We start from the raw sequence: 24,435 nt of genomic DNA, 5'->3' as shown, positions 1-24,435 counted from the left end.
GTCGAGAGCCACATCCGAGCTATACAATGACGCGTAGAACTCCCTAAAGGCCTCTGTAATTTGGGGGTCGCTGCCAAGAGTTTCCCCCTGTGCATCACGAACAGTTGCGATTTTAAACCGTTGGACCCTGCCGTCAAGGGTGTGCCAGGCTGGTCGTTGCGGGTAAGGTAGTCAGTGATGCTTGTGTGTAATTGTTGGGCGACCCCTTTCCGTTGCAGGAGGGCCTCCTGCAATCTCCATCCCCCCCCCCCACCGCCCTAGTCCGGGGAACCCTCACGGTCAAAGTTATGGCAGCGTGGTCTGATAACGCAGCCAGAATAATATCTACATCTTCCACAATCGTGCTGAGCTCCGAGGAGCCTATAAAGTGGTCCAGTCTGGCGTAGGTCCGGTGCGCATTAGAGTAGGTGTAATGTGTCGCTGTGGGGTGCCTATCTCGCCATAAGTCCACTAACCCCCTGTGCGCCATCCACTCATTCCCCTCAAGTGAAATCACTGCCGAAAAACCAAAGCAGTGGCCTGATCGGTCCGCCTCCCGGTCCATGACCAAATTAAGGTCCCCTCCCACTAGTATGTAACGGGCTTGGGAACTGAGAATCTCGGAGAAAGCGCCCTTAAGAAAGGGTTCCTGACCTGTGTTGGGGACGTATAAAGAGCCAATAATCATGGACACACCACCCACCTGAATGGAATGTGCTAACAGCCTACCTTTGAGTTCGCCGATTTTTGGTCCCACCTGACCAGAAAAGTGTTACGTAAAGAGTATCGCCACCCCCGCCTTCTTGTCATTGGTACAGGAGTAGAGTTGCTGAGGGAACGCCCGGGACCGCATACGATGCTAATCCCTGGGAAGGTGGTGTGTTTCTTGCAAGAGACATATGGAAGCCCCTGAGTTCTCCAGGTACGATAACACTGCACGTCGTTTGATAGGGTTATTGAGCCCCTTAACATTTAGGGTAAGAAGCGACAGGGTGGTCCCCTTCACTTAGCACTCCAACCCGGGGAAAGCGATGACCCCTGAGGACAATCCTGGCGTAGCGGCACTCCAAACTCCATTCCCCCCATGGCACAGCCGCCTCTTGCTTGAGAGTCAGGAAGTCCCCCCTTAGAGTGTCAAAGAGGGATTCCCGAAATGCTCGGGTTACAGGACCATCTCGATCCTCTGAGTCCAGTGGTGGCTGGGTGGCCGGAGGCGTTCAACATCCTCTGTCTCCCGCTGCAGGGCCCCTAGCGAGCATCTCCTTGAGCGAGCGTTCCCCCTTCTTTTTTGTGCTAGCCATCTGCGGGCCACAAGCTCCGTCCATTCAGGGACCCACTCCAAGTCCGGCCCCGTAGCTGCAGTGCTCCTCTCCGTAACAGCGGAGGGGAGACCAGCCACCCCGCGAGGATGGCCAATATTAGGCGGCAATGAGTGTAGTAGGCCCCCAGATGCTCACCAGCGGCCCAAGAGGTGCGTCCGAGGGTTCCACGCTCGACGGTGAGGCCTGCAGGTGATGGGGTGCTCAAGGAATTGGCAAAAAGTTCAGCCGGCAGGCCCCGGCCCACCGGGCCTGTCTTGTACCGCCCCCAAAGTTCCGGGCCCCCGCCTCTCCACCCCGGGGTGGCGCGCTGCAATGCGGCGAGGGCCCACTCTGACTCACCGCCACCTGGTGCTGCCCTGGAGGCCGCGCTCCGACTCCTCGCGAACGTCCGCTGCCGACGTCGCCGCAAAAGCAGATGGCCTCCGCCCGTAGGCACCAAAGTCCCCGTGAGGCCGAAGGCCCGAAAGCCGAGTCACAAAGGGAAAGGCCGCCGATCCACGCTCTGGCTCCTGTTCCCCCACTGCCGACGTCCGTCGCCGGTCGAGTGCTGGTCGGCGCCCCAGGGGCCCACCCCAAGGCCTGTGCTCTCCTCCTGGTGACTGACACACCGGCCGGGGGGGGGGGTCGATCCACCCCCGCGCGCGGCACAGGACCCAGGCGCCAAGCCCGCGGAGTCCCATTGATTTCACGTTGCAGGGCCCACGGAAGGTGCCGGACCGCACCAGGCAGCTGATCCTCGGCCCGGACAGCTAGGGCCTCTCCCTCCGACCCTGAGGCCTCCTCCGGTCACCCAGCGCCAACAGCACCAGACGGGGCGCGGCTCCACTCACGCTGCCGCCCCAGGGCCCAGACGCTGAAGCCGCTGGAGTGCGCCAAGCCCCGCACAAGAGATTCTCGGCGGCTTCTGGTCTCCGGACCGGCTCCACTGAACAGCGCTGTGTCCCCACAAGCTGAGACGCCGGTTGCGCCATTCGGCTGGGGGCTGTGCAGAAGATAAAGCGAGGGCGAGAGCCCTGCGACCGGGAGCCTCCGGAGTCTGTGTCCATCCAGGTCACCATCTTGGCCACGCCCCCCTCGAATTGTATTTTAAATATTTATTGAAGCAATTAGATTGTGTAAAAAAGACATGTGCTGCAATTATCAACAGAAGGAAAAAAACAGAGTAATCAGCATGACAGGAACGGTAAAGAAAATGAACAGTTCAACCACTGTGCTGTATAGTTATAGTTATGCTCCTACCTAGTGCTCCCTATGCTAGTGTGCCTAGGGTGGGTGAATCTGCCAGAATTCCCGCGCGTGATCTAACTCCCCAGTTACCTGTGGATATGTTTCATCTGGAAGTCTGTCTAGGCCGAGCTGAGCAACATCCTTCTCAAGAGGTGAACAGGATTCAGCAGGGATGGAATTCCAGCATGGGGCGACCTCGACAGTGTCGGCGAAATACTCCTCTAACTACACAAAGGAGTGATGTTGTTTATATAATAAACTGCACCCATGTTGCCATGCCAAAGTCCCAGTCAGGCTGCCATTATTGACTATCTTGACAAAGCTGTTGCAGAGCGACAAATAACCAAAACAACATTTTGCGCAGTGAACTTTAGCTTTCAGACTGTTCAAGGTTCTGAAAATATGCCTACGACGATGTATAAATGTAAGCAAAGTTATTTCATGGAACATTATCCCATACAAGCACGCAAGGAAATGTGTAACAAATGTCAACAATCAAGAAAAGATCTCAACTTTAAACAAGAGCATGTAAAATGGTGGTGTTCTTGCTCAGTCGTAATGTGACCTCATGACAGTCCCCTACTGACAAGGTGGCCGTCTATGTGGCAGGGTGTCATCGAAAGCCGCTTGAAAAGGAAGTTGGAGGCAGTTTGCGAGTTGAATATCGCTGGCCATCATTGGATGGAAAGGTAACCCTGACCCCAAAGTGGATCCTCGCATGGCCATGTTCCTTGCAAAATTAATTTGCAAACTGAAGAAAGGCATCGATCACTCCCGACGATCATGCCAGGAAAATTGATGGATGTTTCGGGTCCATTAACTAAAATATTGGACATGGCAGAAGATGTATAACAGCCAGGCACTCTCATCTCTCCAGAGATCCTTTCAGGTGAGCACAGCAAGCTGTAAATTTCCTGGGCAATGCAAATTGCACTTTGTTGGCAGAAAGGCGTCGCACCTTGGTCAGTCAGTCAGTCAAATATCTTTATTCCGCTGACTAGCAGCCATAAAAGAGTACATCATAAAAGTACTTAAAAACAGATAAAAAGAAATATAATACAGACAATGTATGGTACACTTCATGACAGTGGTAATTCATAATCAGTGTAACAGTGGTGATTAATTAAGTTAATATTTCTACAAAATAGCAGCATGACATACAACAGTGTGTGATTAACTTTGTGGTAAACCCCTGTCCCATAAACCATGAGATCCAGAAGTAATTCATTAAAAACCAAATGAAAAGGAATCATTCCCCAACAATATTACGTAAACGAACAGCTGTAGAGATAGATCTGTAGACCATTAAGCAAGTAAATTCACCATTTAAGAGCTGAAGGTGATGTAGAGCTGGCCGACACTTACTGATATTTAAAAATTTTAAAAGGGGGATGATAAAATCGTGCCTAAGCTTGGAATAAAGTTGAAAGAAAAAAAAAGGAAGTGCAGCGTATTCTGTGTGGATTTGGAACCACAAGGGCAAATATCCAGTTTGGCGTCACAGTAGGCTTTACGGGGAAAAGAAACCAGAAGGTGCGAAATGCCAAACCCGAATCGAATGAGATAAAACAATTTGGTGTGGAAATAAAAAGAGAGATAAGGCTGAACGCTTGGAGAACGTACTGGGAGCATGTATTCAGGACTCTTTTTCACCATTCCTAGGCGCTCACTAGACAACTTTTCACAGGTGAAGAAGTCCTTTTTCAACTTGATTTTGAGATCTTTACAATGTGCACTGGGTTGTGGAAACAGTCCACCAGCCCCATTGTCTCCAACAGTTTTTTTTATGTAGCCAAACCAAGGTATCTTCAACATGTGATCAGGTTTGAGACAGTCTAAAATAATTGCTCCTGCATCAGTGCCCTTGGGTCCTCGCAGGGCAACTCAAAACAGCTGTCAACCTACTGGAACAACTAGGTTTTGTGAACAACAAGGGGGAGTCATTACACGTTCCAGTGCAATGGATGACATTCCTGGAGTTTGTCACAGACTCCAAGGAATCTACTCTCAGTCTCCCTGCCAATAAGGATGGTGAAGATGAAGCACGGGATTCGGAGGACTCTGTCACGGGACAGTACATCCCTTCAGCATATTGCCTATCTAGTAGGGCTACCCGCATCATCGGTGCAGGCAATCTTAATAGGGGGCTTCAGCGATTGAAGGCATCCCATCTGCGCAGGGGTCTGACATATTCAGAATTGGTTCCCCTTGATGGAAGAAGTTCGAGAGGAACGGCAGTGGTGGCTCACCCACATGGAGACCTGGAACAGCCAAGCTATCTTCGGTTTCAGCCCGGATATCGAGATAGAGTCTAACACCAGCAGAGATAGTCGGGGAGCCACCTGTGGAAATGTGTCTATCGAAGGAAGACGGTCATCAGACAATCACTATATACACATCAATAGGCTGGAGCTGCTGGCGGGGTCCCGGGTACTAGCAGATCTCGGTAAAGAAGTCTGGCATTATTGCCTGGAACACCAGATTTTGGTGATGCCAGATTATCTTTTAGAGCCAGACACAGGGGTGACCGAATGGCATTCACAACACCTATGGGATCTTAGTGCATAGAAACTTCATCCAGTAATCGTCCAGGCAGTCCAGAGACACTGGGGGCCTTTCACAGCGGATCTGTTCGCCTCCTTCATGGAGAAGTACTTCTGTTGGAGGCCAGATCTACAGGCGGCAACTACAGATGCATTCCTCCAAGACTGGAGTGTGAAGAAGGGTTATGCTTTTCCCCCCCTTCACGATGACCATGCAAATGTTAGCGCAAGTTCATCGTCAGAACGCGGACTTTGTGGTCATCACTCCCTTTTAGATGTCTTAAGGATGGTTTACAGTGATGATGGAATTTACTTGGGATTTTCCAATTTCTCTGCCCGATTGACAATTCGGGGAATTACCATCAGCTGATGAAGGAGGGGGCCACTGTCTAATGGCATGGAGGATTTCAGGAGCAGACGGACTATCAGAGACTATCACACAAAGCTGAGCGCCTGTTGTCAAAGACCTGGGTGACTCGAACAAATACATATCAGTTTGCTTGGGGGCAATGGGTAAATTGGTGTGTTCAAAGGGATGCAGATCCCATGGGGTTCAGCAGGGTCCACACTGTGAATGTTCTGTTTTCACACTAGTCTTGGATGATATGGTCTATCGATCGGTAAATACTTTTCAGTCTGGAATATCGGCGGGTCAGAGTCCGATTGAGGGTTCTCCGATTGGGGAACATACTTTGGTCAGGAAGCTCATGAGGGGCATTCAGATATCTATCCTTCCTGATCCTCGGTATTCTGTTCTGCGGGATGTTAATGAGGTTCTTAATCTGTTCATCTTGTGACCCAGCAACAAATACCTGACGAGAGAACAGATATCAGGTATGCTGGCCATGCTGCTGTGTTTGCTCTCAAGTAAGCAGGTCTCTGATGTATGGGACCCAGATACTACAGGTAGGTATTTAATCCTGAGGGGGTTACTTTCACATTTCTATACAAACTAAATCGAATTCTAGAGTGGTGGGGTACCCTACTGTGTTCCTGCTAGCCCTAAACTCTGTGTGGCCAGATGTCTTAAAACCTTTGAAGCTATAACGGAAGAATGTAGTTTTATTTTAAACCAGTGGATAATATGGCCATGGTGGTTGTGGATAAGCTTTGAAAGAGCATAATCCTGGCTTACGATCATGACACAGAATTTACATATTCTAGCATTAGTAACAGAAAGTTTCAACTCTATTAAGGATACAGAGACAAGGATTATTCCCACCTTGCTTGGTTATTACGCCCCCCCCCCCCCCCCCTTTGAGTCTGTTAGGAGGTACAAGGGGTGAAGATGTGAACTTCGTATGGTATACGCCTATCAGTTTGAGTGGGGAATGGATTTGCCTCTGGGATAGGCTCATTTGAAATAATGAAGTTGGATATTGGGACTGCTTTATGTATATGCTTATGTTGTCCCTGGGGTATCAAAACAATTCTATTACAAAGGATCCCCTTATGTCTTTCTTGCAGGGAGCAATATTTTCTAAATATAAGTGATTATGGTGTACTTGACATTGTCGGTCACATGAAGAAAGAGGGAGCATAAAGACCGTGAAAGGACTATACTGACAGGAGGACATTCCGATTGAATGATGTTGCTATTATGACACTTCTCAAGATTTCATGTGAAATGAAGTTTTTTCTTTGAGATGTTATAGCAGCTGTTAGAAAAGTTAAGCATAATCCTCGCCTCCAGGTCCTTATTAGAATTGAAGCTTTCCGTAACTACAGCTAGGAAATTTTACATTTACGCAACTTCTTTGCATGATAACAACTACTGCACCGCCATACATGCTGTACTCAGACCACTAAACACTCACCAATAACTATAACTCCATCCTCCTCCATGCACTGCTTATACCTTTATATATTACATTACTTAAACCACATGATATCATGCCTTTCATAACACTTTTAAAATTTTACATCACAATTTGTCATTAAACAGTGCATGGTAGAGGGAGGAGCTATAGTTATTGGTGAGTGTTCAGTGAGCTGAAAACATTATGCATAGAGGCGCAGTTGTTCTAATCATGCAAAGGATTTGCAAAATGTTAAATGTGAGTTATAAATATAGCTCAAAAATGTCTAATGTTTGTGTAGTTCAATGATTTTGCTTATGCTAAAAATAAACAATGTTGCCCTATAAATGAGCTTTAAGCTTTGTTTCACTCATTGAATATATGCGCGCGCACACACAGACACACACACGATTTTTTTTAGTTTACATATTTGTCGTAATATGGTTTCCTTTTTAGTGTCAGAATTACGAGTAAGGTTTTTATTTTATGAAATTCAAATACATTTTTCCCTCCACATAAATCACTTTTATATTACAAGCTGTTATATTGTACACTTCTATTTTTTGGGGGAAGCAATGCTTTTATTCAGTCCCAGCATTTTGATAGCACTTAAATGTTTTTGTGGTATTTCTTCTGCGCTGTATGGCTCACTTGGAAATCTAGATGCTGGCTTGTGCCTGACCGGCGCATAGCGCGCCGTTTGTTCTACAGTGGACAGTGATGGTCGTGCTCCAGGCCTCGTTTTGACCTCTGCCGACAATTTATGCTTGGCCCAAACCGGATTAACCCTTCATTCAATAACCAGTTTGAACACTGGTGGTCACTTTGCTCTCCAGCCAGCACCAGAGGTTTTGACCAATTAATGTGAGTCACAATCAAAGACCATTGCTTTCCTCCATCATACCTCTTGTTTTACCACCATACAACCATTTTTTGGGTGAATCCATCGGCCTCCATTGAGACAAACATACACTTATGTATTTCTTCCAGTACTGATATTATAATAAGCACTCACGATTCATTCCCCCATGGTAGTGAAAAACATGAAGTAGAATACTAATATTCTAATATACTAAGGCTAAATAATAATTTTTTGCATCCCATTGGATGGTGCCGTAATTCGACATCTGCTTAATTTGTTATGTTCTCTACAGTGAATGTATTTCGTTATTTTTGGGCTTGGCCCTCTCTGCAGGGTTTTTGCCTTCCTTTACTAATCCTTTTTGGTGGCTTTTCAGCCTCTGTGAACTCTTCCTGCTGAACAGTGGTCAACTGCTTGTGCTTTACTTGAAAACCTAGTAAAATTGATAAACACTCGATTGGACTGTTTAATTCACCTATGATAACGCATGTACCCAGGGCCTCTAAATTAAATGCTATAAATGGGTTGCAGCACCGATTGTGCTATCTACAAAAGGAGCACAGTGAAACATCTCAGGCCTGCCAACACATCCTGCTGTGCAGTTTAAAAACTGTATTCAATCTGGCAAAATAAACCTTTTTCCAAGGCTAAATCTTCCTTTTTTAATACGCATAAGTCATATCTAAGCTCATAGGACATGTGTACTTGGGTTTTACGTGTCCTGACTGTATTAAACTCCTAATGTCATTTTTCACTACTGCAAGGCTATCTCTCCCATACACCAACACTGCGTTACTTATAACGCTTAAAAAGTGATCACTTCAATTTGAGAGCAGATAGAGGAATACTTCTTCCACTCTGTTGTATGTGATTCAATAGAAAAACGATTTCATGGGATACCATAACTGAGAAACTATTTAATCTAAACTGTTTAATTGAAATTTTCAGAATGAATAGCATTTACCTTTTCATGGAAACCAATTGATGCAATGTCTCATTGGTCGAAATTTACTTTTGAATGCGCTGGACTGGCTGAGACATTTAGTCAGTGGCATTTTGAAGTGCTACCAAACCAAAGGCTTTTCCCCTGCCATCAGCTTGCGATTCCGCGCACAATCACGCGCGCCTCGCTCCACCCCTCCATGTGCCTCTCTGTCCTGTTCTCCTTCTTTGCGCCCCTCCCTCTCCCCACACACAACCCGCCCTTAACCTTCTTTCCTCCTCCGCCTGTCTCTGTTCCCTCCCCTTTCTCTTCTTCCCGTCCGTCCATCTGTCTCCTCGTTCCCCTCCCACAGTTCCTCTGTGACAATCGCACTCTCCTTTCTCCTGCACCTTGGCTCCTCCCCTATATGCCTCACCTTTGTCTTCTCCCGTTTTTCCCTCCTATGCCCTCCGTGCTCCCAGTTCCAGCGCCGCCGGACCTTGCCCTCGCGCCCCCGTGTTTCACTCACAACGTTTCCTGTTAGTTCTTATTGCGCGCCCTGTCTGCCGCCGTCCAGCTTTCTTACTTCCAGTCTCTCATGCCTCACAGCATAATTCTTGTTTTTCGTGGTAGCAGTTTGTACAAATTACGGCTAAGTAGCTGCGCATTTTCATTCTTCAGATTGGTCCTGCTAAAGCGCACCTAATGTGACACGGTCCACCTTTTTTTATTATCGATAACGTCCTCATTGGCAGTCATATGATCGGCGTGGTTTGGTGCTTTGCTCCATGCACTCTTTGCAGTGCATGTTTCATACATATCGTATTTCTTTCTATCCATGGACCTTTTGAGTTGGCTGCCTTGCTCAGCTGGGTCATTCTTGAGTGTTATGCACTCGTTGTTCAGTGGCGAATACATCGTGGATGTAGTTTCGGGAATCAGTTCACAAGGGAATTATTGGTTATGGTCATCAAATAACGACAGTTGTATATGCCCATGCTGCCGTTTGTGGCTGCGTTGGGCTTCGTTCTTTCCGCTCTGTTGTAGACTGGAGCATGCGTGGCTGTAAGTGTGGGTGTAGAGTGTGGTCCGTGGGATAAAGAGGGGAAGTTTAGCTTCACTTTCATACATCGATGCAGTGATGAGAGAGTAGCACATCCATACTTATCTTTGATTTGCACCTTATTCATTAACCTCCTGATGGTCACAGTTGGGAGTTTTGGACACCCAAAGGACCGTGTTTTTATAGGCAGTCTCCAAAAGGGTAATGTTATTTACTTAAGACCACATTGGTCGGCGGGCTTAATTTCTTAAACACTTGTGCCTTCCGGTAGCAGACACCGCGTCAAGTATAGCACCTGAGGCCCGTGTTTAAGATGAGCTGTTCAGCTGTGTTGAAGTTATTATTGAGATATTTAGGCGGGCAGACGTTACAGTAACATAGGGTCTGTAACTTTAACTGATGCTATCCCCAGTACCAGCATCACTCTGGACCACCACATCATCACTCTGGACCACCACATCATCACTCTGGACCACCACATCATCACTCTGCAGCACCACAGCGTCAATCAGCAACACCACAGCAAAAGTCAGCACCACCACAGCATCACTCGGGCCACCACAGCATCACTCAGAGCCACCACAGCATCACTCAGAGCCACCACAGCATCACTCAGAGCCACCACAGCATCACTCAGAGCCACCACAGCATCACTCGGGGCCACCACAGCGTCCCTCGGGGCCACCACAGCATCCCTCGGGGCCACCACAGCATCCCTCGGGGCCACCACAGCATCACTCGGGGCCACCACAGCATCCCTCAATGCGACCACAGCATCCCTCAATGCCATCACAGCATCCCTCAGGGTCACCACAGCATCAGTCAACATCACCACAACATCAGTCAGCATCACCACATCATCACTCGGGGCACCACAGCATCACTGAGCACCACCACAACAGCATCACTCAGCGCCACCAAAGCGTCACGCAGCGCCACCAAAGCGTCACGCAGCGCCACCACAGCATCACTCCGCGCCACCACAGCATCACTCCGCGCCACCACAGCATCACTCAGCGCCACCACAGCATCACTCAGCGCCACCACAGCATCACTCAGCGCCACCACAGCATCACTCTCGCCACCACAGCATCACTCAGCGCCACCACAGCATCACTCAGCGCCACCACAGCATCACTCAGCGCCACCACAGCATCACTCAGCGCCACCACAGCATCACTCAGCGCCACCACAGCATCACTCAGTGCACCACAGCATCACTCAGCGCCACCACAGCATCACTCAGGGCCACCACAGCATCAGTCAGCAGCACCACAGCATCACTCAGCAGCATTACCACAGCATCACTCAGCAGCATTACCACAGCATCACTCGGGGCCGCCACAGCGTCACTCGGGGCCGCCACAGCGTCACTCGGGGCCGCCACAGCGTCACTCGGGGCCGCCACAGCGTCACTCGGGGCCGCCACAGCGTCACTCGGGGCCGCCACAGCGTCACTCGGGGCCGCCACAGCGTCACTCGGGGCCGCCACAGCGTCACTCGGGGCCGCCACAGCGTCACTCGGGGCCGCCACAGCGTCACTCGGGGCCGCCACAGCGTCACTCGGGCCGCCACAGCGTCACTCGGGCCGCCACAGCGTCACTCGGGCCGCCACAGCGTCACTCAGGGCCGCCACAGCGTCACTCAGGGCCGCCACAGCGTCACTCAGGGCCGCCACAGCGTCACTCAGGGCCGCCACAGCGTCACTCAGGGCCGCCACAGCGTCACTCAGGGCCGCCACAGCGTCACTCAGGGCCGCCACAGCGTCACTCAGGGCCGCCACAGCATCACTCAGGGCCGCCACAGCATCACTCAGGGCCACCACAGCATCACTCAGGGCCTGCACAAAAATCACTCAATGCCACCACTGCATCAGTCAGCACCACCACAGCGTCACTCAGGGCCGCCACAGCATCACTCAGGGCCGCCACAGCATCACTCAGGGCCGCCACAGCGTCACTCAGGGCCACCACAGCATCACTCAGGGCCAGCACAAAAATCACTCAATGCCACCATTTCATCAGTCAGCACCACCACATCATCACTCGGGCCACCACAGCATCACTCAGCACCACCACAGCATCACTCATGGCCACCACAGCATCACTCGGGGTCACCACAGCATCACTCGGGCCACCACAGCATCACTCGGGCCACCACAGCATCACTCGGGGCCACCACAGCATCGCATCACTCGGGGCAACCACAGCATCACTCGGGGCCACCACAGCATCACTCGGGGCCACCACAGCATCGCATCACTCTGGGCCACCACAGCATCACTCGGGGCCACCACAGCATCACTCGGGGCCACCACAGCATCACTCAGGACCACCACAGCGTCACTCAGGGCCACCACACCGTCACTCAGGACCGCCACAGCGTCACTCAGGGCCGCCACAGCGTCACTCAGGGCCGCCACAGCATCACTCAGGGCCACCACAGCATCACTCAGGGCCACCACAGCATCACTCAGGGCCTGCACAAAAATCACTCAATGCCACCACTGCATCAGTCAGCACCACCACAGCGTCACTCAGGGCCACCACAGCATCACTCAGGGCCGCCACAGCATCACTCAGGGCCGCCACAGCATCACTCAGGGTCGCAACAGCATCACTCAGGGTCGCCACAGCATCACTCAGGACCGCCACAGCATCACTCAGGGTCGCCACAGCGTCAGGGCCGCCACAGCGTCACTCAGGGCCACCACAGCATCACTCAGGGCCACCACAGCATCACTCAGGGCCACCACAGCATCACTCAGGGCCACCACAGCATCACTCAGGGTCGCCACAGCATCACTCAGGGCCACCACAGCATCACTCAGGGCCGCCACAGCGTCACTCAGGGCCGCCACAGCGTCACTCAGGGCCACCACAGCATCACTCAGGGCCACCACAGCATCACTCAGGGCCACCACAGCATCACTCAGGGCCACCACAGCATCACTCAGGGCCACCACAGCATCACTCAGGGCCAGCACAAAAATCACTCAATGCCACCACTGCATCAGTCAGCACCACCACATCATCACTCGGGCCACCACAGCATCACTCAGCACCACCACAGCATCACTCATGGCCACCACAGCATCACTCATGGCCACCACAGCATCACTCGGGGTCACCACATCATCACTCGGGCCACCACAGCATCACTCGGGCCACCACAGCATCACTCGGGGCCACCACAGCATTGCATCACTCGGGGCCACCACAGCATCACTCGGGGCCACCACAGCATCACTCGGGGCCACCACAGCATCACTCAGGACCACCACAGCATCACTCAGGGCCACCACACCATCATTCAGGACCACCACAGCATCACTCAGGACCACCACAGCATCACTCAGGGCCACCACAGCATCACTCAGGGCCACCACAGCATCACTCAGGGCCACCACAGCATCACTCAGGGCCACCACAGCATCACTCAGGGCCACCACAGCATAACCCAGGGCCAGCACAGCATAACCCAGGGCCAGCACAGCATAACCCAGGGCCAGCACAGCATCACTCAACGACACCACAGTATCACTCAGTGCTTCACTTTTTAATTACAACTTCTTAGCATGCTGCACAGCAGCCACACTTCTCTACAGCACAGCTTAGAAACATTGGCAAAGTAAATAGCTCTACCTAAACACTTAAAAGGCGCCCCAATGCATAGCCAATAGATTTCGCCTTTGAGACATTGTAAGTGTTTAGTTATCCAGCACAATATCCTTGATTAAACATCAAGTGTTGCATGGCTAAACACTTATAAGATCCCAAAAGCGAGACCTATTGGCTATGCCATGCTTGTTTGTAAATGCAATGGTTCTAGGACTTACATTCAGAGACAGTTTTGTGGGAGATACTTATCTTACTTCAGGGGATATATTCACATTTATATATTTTACACTGTCATATAATTACTCTGGATGCTTTAAACTGGCTGACCCATCAACACCAATAAACAAAATCAATCCCTTCCCTCCCAAAACCTCCCACCACAAATAAACTACAATCGTCCCTAAAGCCCTTTCTACCCCAAAATTCAACATCTCTAAACCAAAACATCTATTCTATACCTACGTCCACCCTTACCTGAACCCTAAAAACCCTTTCCTATGCCTAAACTCCACCCATCCCCTCATAAAACACCTCAGCACATCCAAACTCCACCCATTCTTGAACCCTCAAAAACACTCACTTAAACACCAGCCATCCATTACCCATAAGAACTCTTCATCACCCAAAACTACTCATCTCTGGACCCTAAAAACCCTTTTCTACATCTAAACCCATTCCTGAATCTTTAAAACCCCTCACCACCCTAAAGTCCTCTCCATCCTGGACCCTAAAAACATTCACCACCCCAAGCTACCTATAACAACCTTAAAATCCCTCACCAGCCCTTAACTCCACCCATCCATGAACCCTAAAACCCCTCAAAATATTTATGCTCTACCCATCTCTGAAACCTAAAAACACCTCATACACCTAAGCATGACTCATGGGTGAACCCTAAAAGATCATCCCAACTACACTCCACCCACCTCTAAAGCCTAAAACCCCGTTCTATGCCCGAACGCCAATTATTCCTGACCCTAATAACCCCTGATGACCCAAATATTACGCATCCCAGAACCCAAAAATACTACAATACTCCAAAACTTCACCCAAGTTTAATGTAATTTGAGATTTTTCCTTAAAATTATCTTTCCGTTAAAATATTTTATTTAATTTTCATCTTTTTGTATTTCCTTTAAATTGGTTTTCCATGACTTGGCTTCCTTCAATGAGGTTTCTCCGTTTTTGTTTTATATTAATTCACAGTGCATTAGCTGCAAGCATCATAGCTCAAACACAGTGTAGTGGCTCGCACTCTCTATTTTCAACCTGTGCTTTCTGCAGGTTGCAAGTCATGCACTAACTTGTACAGTTTCCAAGCTGAGCGGTTAACAAGAGAGGTGCCTGTGCCTAGTATTCCTGAAATGTCTCCAAGTGCATGAACTGTACACTAACATGGAGTTACTAGAAGGGCTACAAATTGATAACATCAGTTTGGGAGCAGATAGAGCAATAGTTATTTCACTAATTTGAATTATAATTTAAAATCTATTTCAATTGTAAAGTCGGATTCTACTATTCTGAAAATTGCACTTTTAAAAGGCTGGCATCTTCCTGGCTTAACCAAATGTGCCTTTCTGCCACTGTCCAGTCATATCACTGCAATGGTTCTCATGTGGTGTGTTATGTATTTTCTACTGACAGTGAACAGGAGGGCTGTGGGTGTGGAGAAGTGAGTTCCTCTGCAGAGAAGGATGGACTGGGTGGTTGTACTTGGCCCCTTCTGGCCTTCAAAGAATAGCCCGGGAGGAGGGGACATGCCCACTGGTGTGGGATGGGGGGGTGCCCGGAAACGCACTGTTTACCATGACCAGATGGCCCGCAGAGGGAGGGATTGCACTTCTGAAGCTCCACCCGTACTCCTGAGCTGCACGGTTGTTCGCAATTAATGACTGGGCCTACCCCATGTTACAGGAGTGATAAATACGGCGGCTCTATGGATGGAAGGGGTTGACTCCCCTGCCCCCACCAACAGCTACTGTTGTGAAAGTTTGGAGGTGGGCAACCCAGGCCATGGGGGGGGGGGGGGGGGGGGCAAACTAGGGTTGCGGACCCCCTTTATGGGACTATGATCAGCTGACCGGTCTGCGAGTGATAGAGGGCTACAAAAAAGGAACATAGGGGATGTGATCCCCTTGCCCTAGGAATCTGAACTAACAGGGAGCCAATTCCTTCAATATCAGCAGAGGAGTCCCAGCTAGAATATATAGTGGTGCCCCTCCCCCCACCGCCCGAAGGGCCATGTGATTGCCCAAATCTACTCCACGATCTTGCAAAATAGCCTTCCATAATTAGACGCGCTGAGAGAGATGGGAGGGTGAATGAGGTAGACAGGAGGACGCCGACTGGAGAATGGCATGCCATTATTTGAGAGAGGTAGCAATCAGGGCAGGTTTTCTGGTTATCCATCTGAAGTTGCTCCACAGGGCAAACTACACTAGAACCCAGTTATTCCGGATTGGTAGAATTGAAAACAATCAATGCCTACAGGGATGCTTCAAAACAAGTGCCCTCATTTCCATGGTATGGGAGTGCTCGAGAGCCCAACAGTACTTGGGTAAAGTGGGTTGCAAACTCTCTGCTGTACTACATAGTGGGTTGCCGCTCACCCAACAATTGTTGTCACCAAGTATTGGTGGGGCAATCCCTTTTCTGTAACGTGGCCTTGATGGTAGCACAAAGAGATCTATTTAAATACTGAGAGACAGGAAGGTTGCTGTCTCTGCAGGAAAGGGAGGGCAACATAGATTGGTGCAGAATGGTTGACAAGCTACCAGGCGAGGTGATGCCCCCCCCTAAGTTTGAAAGATCTGGGGCCTATGGGAAAAGACAGAGAACATGGCCTGGATTGATACTTAGCAGAAGGGCAGGAGTAATATGCCAGGAGGAAGCCGAAAGGACAGTGGGCAATGGACAGGAAAATTATTGTCCGTTTATGTTTAGACCGATAATGACACTCTAACTCAAAGATTTTAAATTTGGATTGAAAAGAATGCGACGATAGCTTGACAACATGCTTCTTGAAGTTAGCTGTTTGCTACAATTAATCATGTCTGAAAGTCTAATAAAAATATTGAATAAAAAAAACACAAAGAAAAAAGTTGCTTGAGGGCTGTGGCCACTCTTTTCCTGACTTCTGAGGCTCACTGTCACCGACATCACCCACCCACAAGCTGGACCTGGGTATAAGAATGCCACCCTCAGAATACTCATCATAATATGTTTTCACGAGCACAGTGTTCACTTTCACATTTAGTACACAACTTAGAAAGTATGGTTTATTCTGCATTTTGATTTGTGAGATTTTATCTGCATTTCTTTGCTAATGATATAACTGCATTTAAGCATGCTCCTTGGACTATTCGTCATCTTTTAATGTACAGTGCGTAATTAAGTTAGTCTTGGACTTATAACCCCTCCTTGATTCCTGCTGAGACATTGTTGCACGTTAGTGAAAATAAATGTGGCTCAACAACACATATTGCAAAGGAATTGTACGAATACAAACACCAATTATTTATTGCTACAACTTCCATGTTATCAGAGCGCAAGTGAAACAACAAAAAATAAAACAATCGTTACTGCTTACAGGCTACATGGACTTGCATAGGGACATAACTCTGCTAAAATCACAATGCTTCTGCAGTGTAACTTTACCTCACTGAACATATTTAACGCCATATATCTTGTGTTTGGTTAAGTACCTTTTTAGGTATCATGAGCCGCTTGAGACTTCCCCTTTGCATATGCTCAGCAATGGTAATAAGTAGCACATTACAACCTGCACATCTGAATATTTAGTACGTATTTAAGTATCTTATGATGTTCAGTCATCTCACATATCTATAATTTGTTCTAATTCTTTTTACTAACTGCAGGTGCATGGTTAATTAACTCTACTCATAGTGCTCTCTGCCTTACGTTCATACGGATTATCTAATTGTGGAAGTGGATACATTGTTCCCACTTAAATTATCACGGAAATGGAAAATGTAGGCTACTTAAATATCAATTCAGCCCTGCTCTGACAGTCATAACATTGAACATGGTTGTGGGGGTTCGAAGTACGCATAAATGAGAATAAGGAATATTCAAAGTCAGAAGATCAGTTTTTTTGGTTTCTTATTGGTATGTCCACAATTTGAGGAACAGGATGAGGTGGAGCAGGATCTCTCAGAAAGAACTACATATTGAGTCCGAACCTCTTGCAGCCATCAAGGCTTTCATCTCTGCTACAGAACTAGATTCTTGGAGATGCTCACAAAGGACCTCTACAACATTCACAGACGAAGGTGAAACGTCCCCAACTCCAGTGTTCTATCTTTGTAAGCTACCCCCACCATCCCTGGAAATGAAATTTAATCACAGGACTCAAAACCACAGCTATTTTGCTAGAAATCCTCTGATTCTACCTTGGCCAGGGAGGAACGGCTTGAGGCAGGTCTTAAAGTGAAATAATCATCTATGGGCAGCACTACATTCCAGGTAGTGTATGAAGAAGTCCACTCCCCCCCCACCACCAATGATGTGCTTGGTTCGAGATTCGTAAAGTACCGATACCAGAAACGTTTGCAGAAATACTTCTGACAAACGTATTTCAATAATATTATTGAAGATGTGTTCGTTGTATTTATTCCAGCAGATAAACATCAAACTGAGCTCTGTAGTTGGAAGACAGAAGAGGGACCTTCTTTACAATCAAATGTAATGCTGTGATGTCCATTCCACCAGACACGTTCATATCGCTCCAACCATGTAAGACAGACTAAAGTGGCACAAGCTGGAAAATACTACGCTAGATTCGAAGAGTCGTTGAAACCCAATATTCATCAAAACATTACCTTAACCATTGCTGCTTCAAGAGAACAGTCTGGCAGTCCTGGTCTGTCCATCATTCCTGCAGTGAGATAGGCCATACTCTCCATTACGTATGCTTTCTCAGCCATTAACGCAAATTTTTCCTGCCAAAGAGAGTAACACAAATGTAAATATAGTATCCCACCTAAACGTTACTGGGACGAAAGACAAATAAAAAGTGAAATGCAGACGGAGGTCATCTCGGACAGCCACTCACAGTAAATATCAGAAATTGAACGAATCTGTTGTACTATCTATCACACAAAAGCTTGCATGTGTTTTACTTACCTTTTACATTAATGTTCTTTTTATATATCAAGGACAGTATACTGACAAATAAAGAAAAAACACAGGTACACATGCCTTATTTACTTACACAGAGCTATTGCCAAAGATAAGCAGACACAATAGTAAGTATGAGTCAGTCACTGTAATGATTCTTGGCCCTTAGTCCCTTTACTCCCCCCCCACCCCCCACCTTATCTGGTGCCAGAGGCTGGCAGTATACAGGATAAAAGGAACATTTTGGCAGTCATAAAAAAAATACATTTTTGAGTAAGTGCAGAACACACCAAGTTGCCGCCATTCATGATATCAAATGGACATGGTGAAAGAAAGCCATTAAAACTGCTTAGACCCATCCACATTTCCATATAGAGGTAGCCCCTTAAGGTTATCACCACAATATATTTAAATTTAAGTTTACTAAGACAGGGGCCGCGAAAGGTATGACAACTCGAATGGAGGGTATCTGCTGCCCCTCCCCTGCCCCAGGATGACTGTTTAACACAATGAAATCAAAAAGGGGGGGGGGGGGGAGGGGCAGAAGGATATGCTAGGTCCACCCTCCTGTGTCACATGTACTAAAACAAAAATCCGAAATCTCAGCTAGAGAACCTAGCAGGAGATAATCGCTCAGATGCAGGTGAAAAATCTGGCAAAAATAGGAAAAATGTCCTTTCTTGAGTCCCCTCACTCACCAGGGTTTCCCCCACGGTGACATGCTTCATCATAGGGGCCATCTCAACCCGCTGTGGGTTGAGGTGTGCTATGACTTGCGGAAATACGTAGGAGCACTGTTTTTTGAAACTATGTGTGGTGTAGTGGTGTGTATGGAGTGGAGTGAGTTTAAAAATATCTAACTAGTGGGCTTAACTACTTTTATTCTTGCTCCTAGTTGATATATTAAAAAGGGGGTGAGTCCCTAGGTGGCCTGGGTACAATGAGTCAGGTGTCCCTAGTGGACGTCCAAGGTATGACAACTCGAATGGAGGGTGTCTGCTGCCCATCCCCCGCCCCAGGATGACTGTTTAACACAATGCTCTATGGGAAATTAGGCATGCGCACAAACACACACACCCACACTCCCCTGAACCAGACCCAGGACAGAACACACTATCATTACGAGACGCCATGGAGATTGGAAACTATGCTGCAGGAATGTTCTCAGTTACTGTTATGGGCCAAGCCTTGGAAATGTATTGTGATGTTTTAAATGCATTAATGCCAATAAAGACATTTTGAAAAAAAAATTTTTACGAAGACAGAAATGTCCAGATTTAAGACAACTAACAATTCAGAATAATCAAACATTGAAATGTATCACTAACCAATAAAAGTCACAAAAGGGAATACACTTTAAGGTACAATTTGTTTTAAGGAGAGCCAACAGCAGGTGTGTGGTCATGGTGGGGAGCCATAAAGCAGTGTCTCAAATGAGGTCAGCGCTTCGTGCCCCGGCTAAATACCATCATCTGATAACATTTGGCAATTTTTTATCAGAATAAGAAATTTACAGGTAGCTTCTCACTACACATCACGGATATAAAAGCAAGACAAGCTCAACTTGAATGCTGGTTTGAGGACAACCCCGGAAATCAGTGTGGTGAATTCCAAGATTGTAGCTGCTGCATTATCTACAATGCTAGAGAAGTCAACTGGCTCATGTCAGAACCCAAAGAAGCATCTGCAGGGCAGCTGCAGTGGTGCAACCAAATCTACCTGCCCTAAAGGATTGCAAAGTTACCAACATATGAAAAAGCATTCCCGGGACACTTTGAAGCACAGGGCAGCTGCAGATAGAAAGTTCTTGTTTGCATACCTGTGTGTAATAAAGAGGAACAGTTTCTGCAACAATATCACCTGGGACAGTCTCCATCTTCCTGGGACTGTCTCTGCGAAAACGGGACCGTTGGCAACTATGGGATTGATGCATGACTTGAGACGCATAGAGGGGATTCGGTGAGTTGCGGCTGTAGCGCCTTTAGTTTGCTGCCTGGCAGGTTGAAGGGAAGTTGTGCATCAAGAAAGAGAGAGAATGTAATTGGTGATTTCACCACCATACTCTGAAAGCTCGACCAAGATCCATGGGCCAAGAGGGAGAGAAACCTGCCGCGCCCACTAGATTTTACATGTCGCGAGCCTCAGCTAGAAGAATCATTGGGCCATGTATACTTCTATAACTTAATAAAGTATCAGAGAGCAGCACTCAGACTCTCCAGTATAGCTCAAAAGGAATAGTGCCAGAAGAGGCAATCAAAAGGAATTCTGCACGACTGGGGGCACAGTAAGGTGGGGCAATAGGTGCAATGCCTGTGTACGTGTCACTAGAGGCTACAATTAATTGGGAATATAGCAATATCAGTCTAGCAGCTTGACTTCCATACATGGCTGCGAACAGAGCAAAATGTTTGAATTCGTCCTCAATCACTTACTTACTCCAGGTCCAAAAAGCAGATCTGTCCCAGGTGCCGGGAATAGGGACCCCACTCAACCGTCTAAATCGTCAGAGGCCCAGGACCTTCAGACTGCACCCACAAACGAAGACTTGCAAATTCTCCTCTCTGAACTTAGAACACACATTATCTCTTTGTGCCAAGATTTCAATAAAGCATTATCAGGTTTAGATCAATTGCTCCAAACAATGAACTGAGATTAGATCAAATGGAGAACTACATTGAATAATACCAACATGAAGAAGATGAACAGGCCCTTCGGATGAATGCTTTTGAACAATAGTATTGAGTCTTGGAGGAAAAGCTTGACAAAGCTGAAAATCGCTCAAGACGTAATTATGTTTGCACCCATGGTATCAGTAAAAGATGTTCCTTCTGACCAGGAGTCTCTTATGCAAGAATGGTTTGCCCAACTTCAGCAATTACCCAAAGTAAACCAATCCAACTAGATGGGACACACAGAGTGTACTGAACAACATTGCAATAGCAGAGCACTCTCCCACCAAATACTCTTACCCGGGTTCATTACTATCAAGAGAAGGAAAAGATTCTAGTTGAGGCTCGCAAACAAGAACCCCAGCTTTTTAGGGCGACCACAATCACGCTCTCTCAAAATGTTTCATCACATGTGCTGGCTAATCAAAGCGCCTTGAAAGAATTCACATACCATCTTGAGAAGGAAAATATATCCCATATTGATAAGGTCCCCCCCATCCTTTTTTTTTTTACCATCAATGTAAAACATCACGCCATACAGGAGTTACGAAAAGTGCAAGAGGTCTTGGGCCTGCAGACTACAGCCAACGTGAACAAGAGTCACCCTCTATCACCAACAGACGATTAGGTTGCCTACGTCATGTCATCTCAGCAAGAAACACAATCAAGCTTCTTCAAGTGACTTTCAATAATGCTGATAATTCTATTTTTTGCGTAGTTTACAGGTGGTGGAAGGGCCAAAGCCATTTTCCAGGCGCTAGCGATGTATTCCTACCTTCTGACTCCAATACACAATGATGGTGTTAGTGTTCTTTTTGACTGCAGTAGTCTAGCCATTTTTTACTCATTAACCTTGTGCTATCATTAGCTGTTGCTTTTGTTTTGTTGTTTTCCTATTTGAGTGCACAGGTGGGGGCACACCAAATTTAAGGACAGACATTGGCAGCTTCAGCTGCATAGTAGAAAGCAAGGATCGAGTGTGGGGGGGGGGGGTCAACAAGGACTTACTAAAATTCAAATGTGTTTATTGTTCAGCAATTTATGCCATAACAACTAAAACATGGATGTTTACAACACAATGTAATAAAAATGAGCGCAATTCAACTTAAAACAACCTGGACACAATTAAAAAAAATGCCACCCTCCGTGCATTAACCATTGTATTTAATTTAATCTAGTCTAGATACTTTGTAAAACTTTAAAGTGTAAATTCAAAGTGAATGTCCTACAATGCACTATTAAAAACCAATTTGCATTGAGAGGAGCAATCGTTGGATCTTATGAAACATACCAAATATCAAAGACATGCCTAGGTACAGATACCTAGGTGTGCATCTACTAGGTACCTTCTCAGCACAAACATACCTTTTGGAAATTATTGGTATTATGCAGGTCTCCAGATATGACACAAACGAAAATAAAGAAAGGTTCGCCACCAATTCCTTTCTACACCTGGCACACTTAACATCTGGGGACCTAATAATCAGGGAAAGACTTTAATATGATCATACATTCTAGTAACAACCACACAGTGGGTAGGTGGAAGGGTCGGTGAGGAATCTGCAATTAGAGTATTCAACAGAAAGAGCATTACTGAAAGTAAGTAATAGGTTCTTCTGATAGATCCTTCTAACTGCCGATTCCTCATCTCTCCCCAGGTGGTGGGTCTGTGGAATGGCTCAAACAAGAAAATCCTGCAGGACTGAACATGCAAAATGCCCCCCTCTCTGAACAATCTCCAAGCATGGAGGTGCAAGTTGTACAGGCTGGTGTGCAGGACCCTGCTCTGTAGCCGCAAAAGAAGATTTTTCCGAAGAGGCAGTCGGATTGGAGGTCATATGCTCATGTTCAGAAGATGTGGGTACCACACTCTCCTGGTCCAATACAGAAGATGATTTTCCAGTCGGTCTTGATTTTCGGAGGATGATTGGGTCGTTGGTCCCGATTTTGTTTGGAAATTTGGGCAGGAGAGGTAGAGATGTGAAGGGATACATCATTTCCGATCTCTATTCCAATCGAAAGCCATCTCTAAGTGAGAACTGCCTTGGGAACTCAAATGTGCAAAACTTTGGGGACAGTGGTGGAAAGATCAAGACAGGGTCCGCCTTAATGCTGGAAGATGCCCTGTGCAACCTCTGTGTGTAGTCACAATTTATGATTGGCTAGGCAGCACTGGCTGAGATCGTCCCACCTGGCGTTTAAAGGTCCTGCTAGGTGTGCAATCAGGGAGACGCCCTGACGACTCAGCCAGTTCTAGAGACAGAGTCTCTTTCCAGAGGACGCACGACCCCACCCGCTCTGCTTGTTGCAGTTCAGAACAACCTTAACTTGTTCCAAATTGATGGACTTGAGGAAGCCCATTCAGTGCCAACCAAATCGCCTATAACTCAAATGGGTTGATGTGGAGGTGGGTTACCGCCAGAGACCAGAGTCCTCTGATCTCCAACCTCTCCCAAAAGGCATCTCCAAGATATAGATTATTTGACCTCCAACCAGGTGACAGTGTCCCACTGATGGCAAACTAAAGGGGTTTTGCGGCAGATGGGGTGGGGGGGGGAGGGGACTGGGTAGTTTGTTGCCCCTTGGGGAACAGGACGCTGTAAGCCAGATCACAGACCTCTACCTTGAAAAAACTGGGAGGTATGTTGTTGAGGGGGCAAAGTCTGTTGTGGCCTCTCATAGATCTCTCTTACAGAGCCTAAAAAGGAGCGATATTTCTGGGGGAAATGCGATATGGCAGTGCAAGGTCAAGAGAGCACGCCATTGCTTTGCTTTCTTTGAATCAATTTAATGCCAAGTTTGCCTTGTATCCAAAGAGACAGGTGCCATCAAATGGCATGTCCATGAGAGATTGCTGGACAGAAATTAAGAAGACCATGGATCTTATACATGCGTGGCACCAAAGCATCATGCTGCTAACAACTGTCCCACCCAGACAGTCAATGGTGCCTTGGTCCAGCCAGATCACGTACTTCGTGGCTACTTAGCCATCCTGAATTATTTGTTGGAGTTTGGCAAAAAGGTCACCTGGGACTGTGGGCACGGTAACACTCACCATGTCAAAGAACACATGCGAGTAACAACCCAGGAGGCATCAATTTCCCGTATGCCTCCGTACGTTTCAATTCAGTGTCTGGCAGGGTGGTGTGAAACACATTTGGGTTTAGAAGGTGGAAAGCTGAACCACAAGGTTCTCAGGTGTTGGGTGCTGCAGGAGGAAAGGTGGGTAACCAAAACTGTCCCGTGTCGCTGGGCTAGAGGGCAAGATACTGGAGTTGTTGTTTCTGCAG

At 47.5% G+C, this 24,435-nt stretch overlaps 1 protein-coding gene across 1 annotated transcript in view; it reads right to left on the bottom strand.

The window, feature by feature from the left end:
- Positions 1–24,435, bottom strand: part of ACAD9 (acyl-CoA dehydrogenase family member 9) — a 344,154-nt gene that overhangs the window by 120,725 nt on the left and 198,994 nt on the right. Inside the window, exon 11 of the mRNA XM_085624840.1 lies at positions 18,179–18,298. Within this exon, the coding sequence (XP_085480966.1) occupies positions 18,179–18,298 (120 nt within the window). The remainder of the gene's footprint in view (positions 1–18,178; positions 18,299–24,435) is intronic.

This window comes from Triturus cristatus, chromosome 9 (genome assembly GCF_964204655.1).
Source record: "Triturus cristatus chromosome 9, aTriCri1.1, whole genome shotgun sequence".
NCBI lineage: Eukaryota > Metazoa > Chordata > Amphibia > Caudata > Salamandridae > Triturus > Triturus cristatus.
This window is presented reverse-complemented; position numbering and strand designations above follow the sequence as displayed.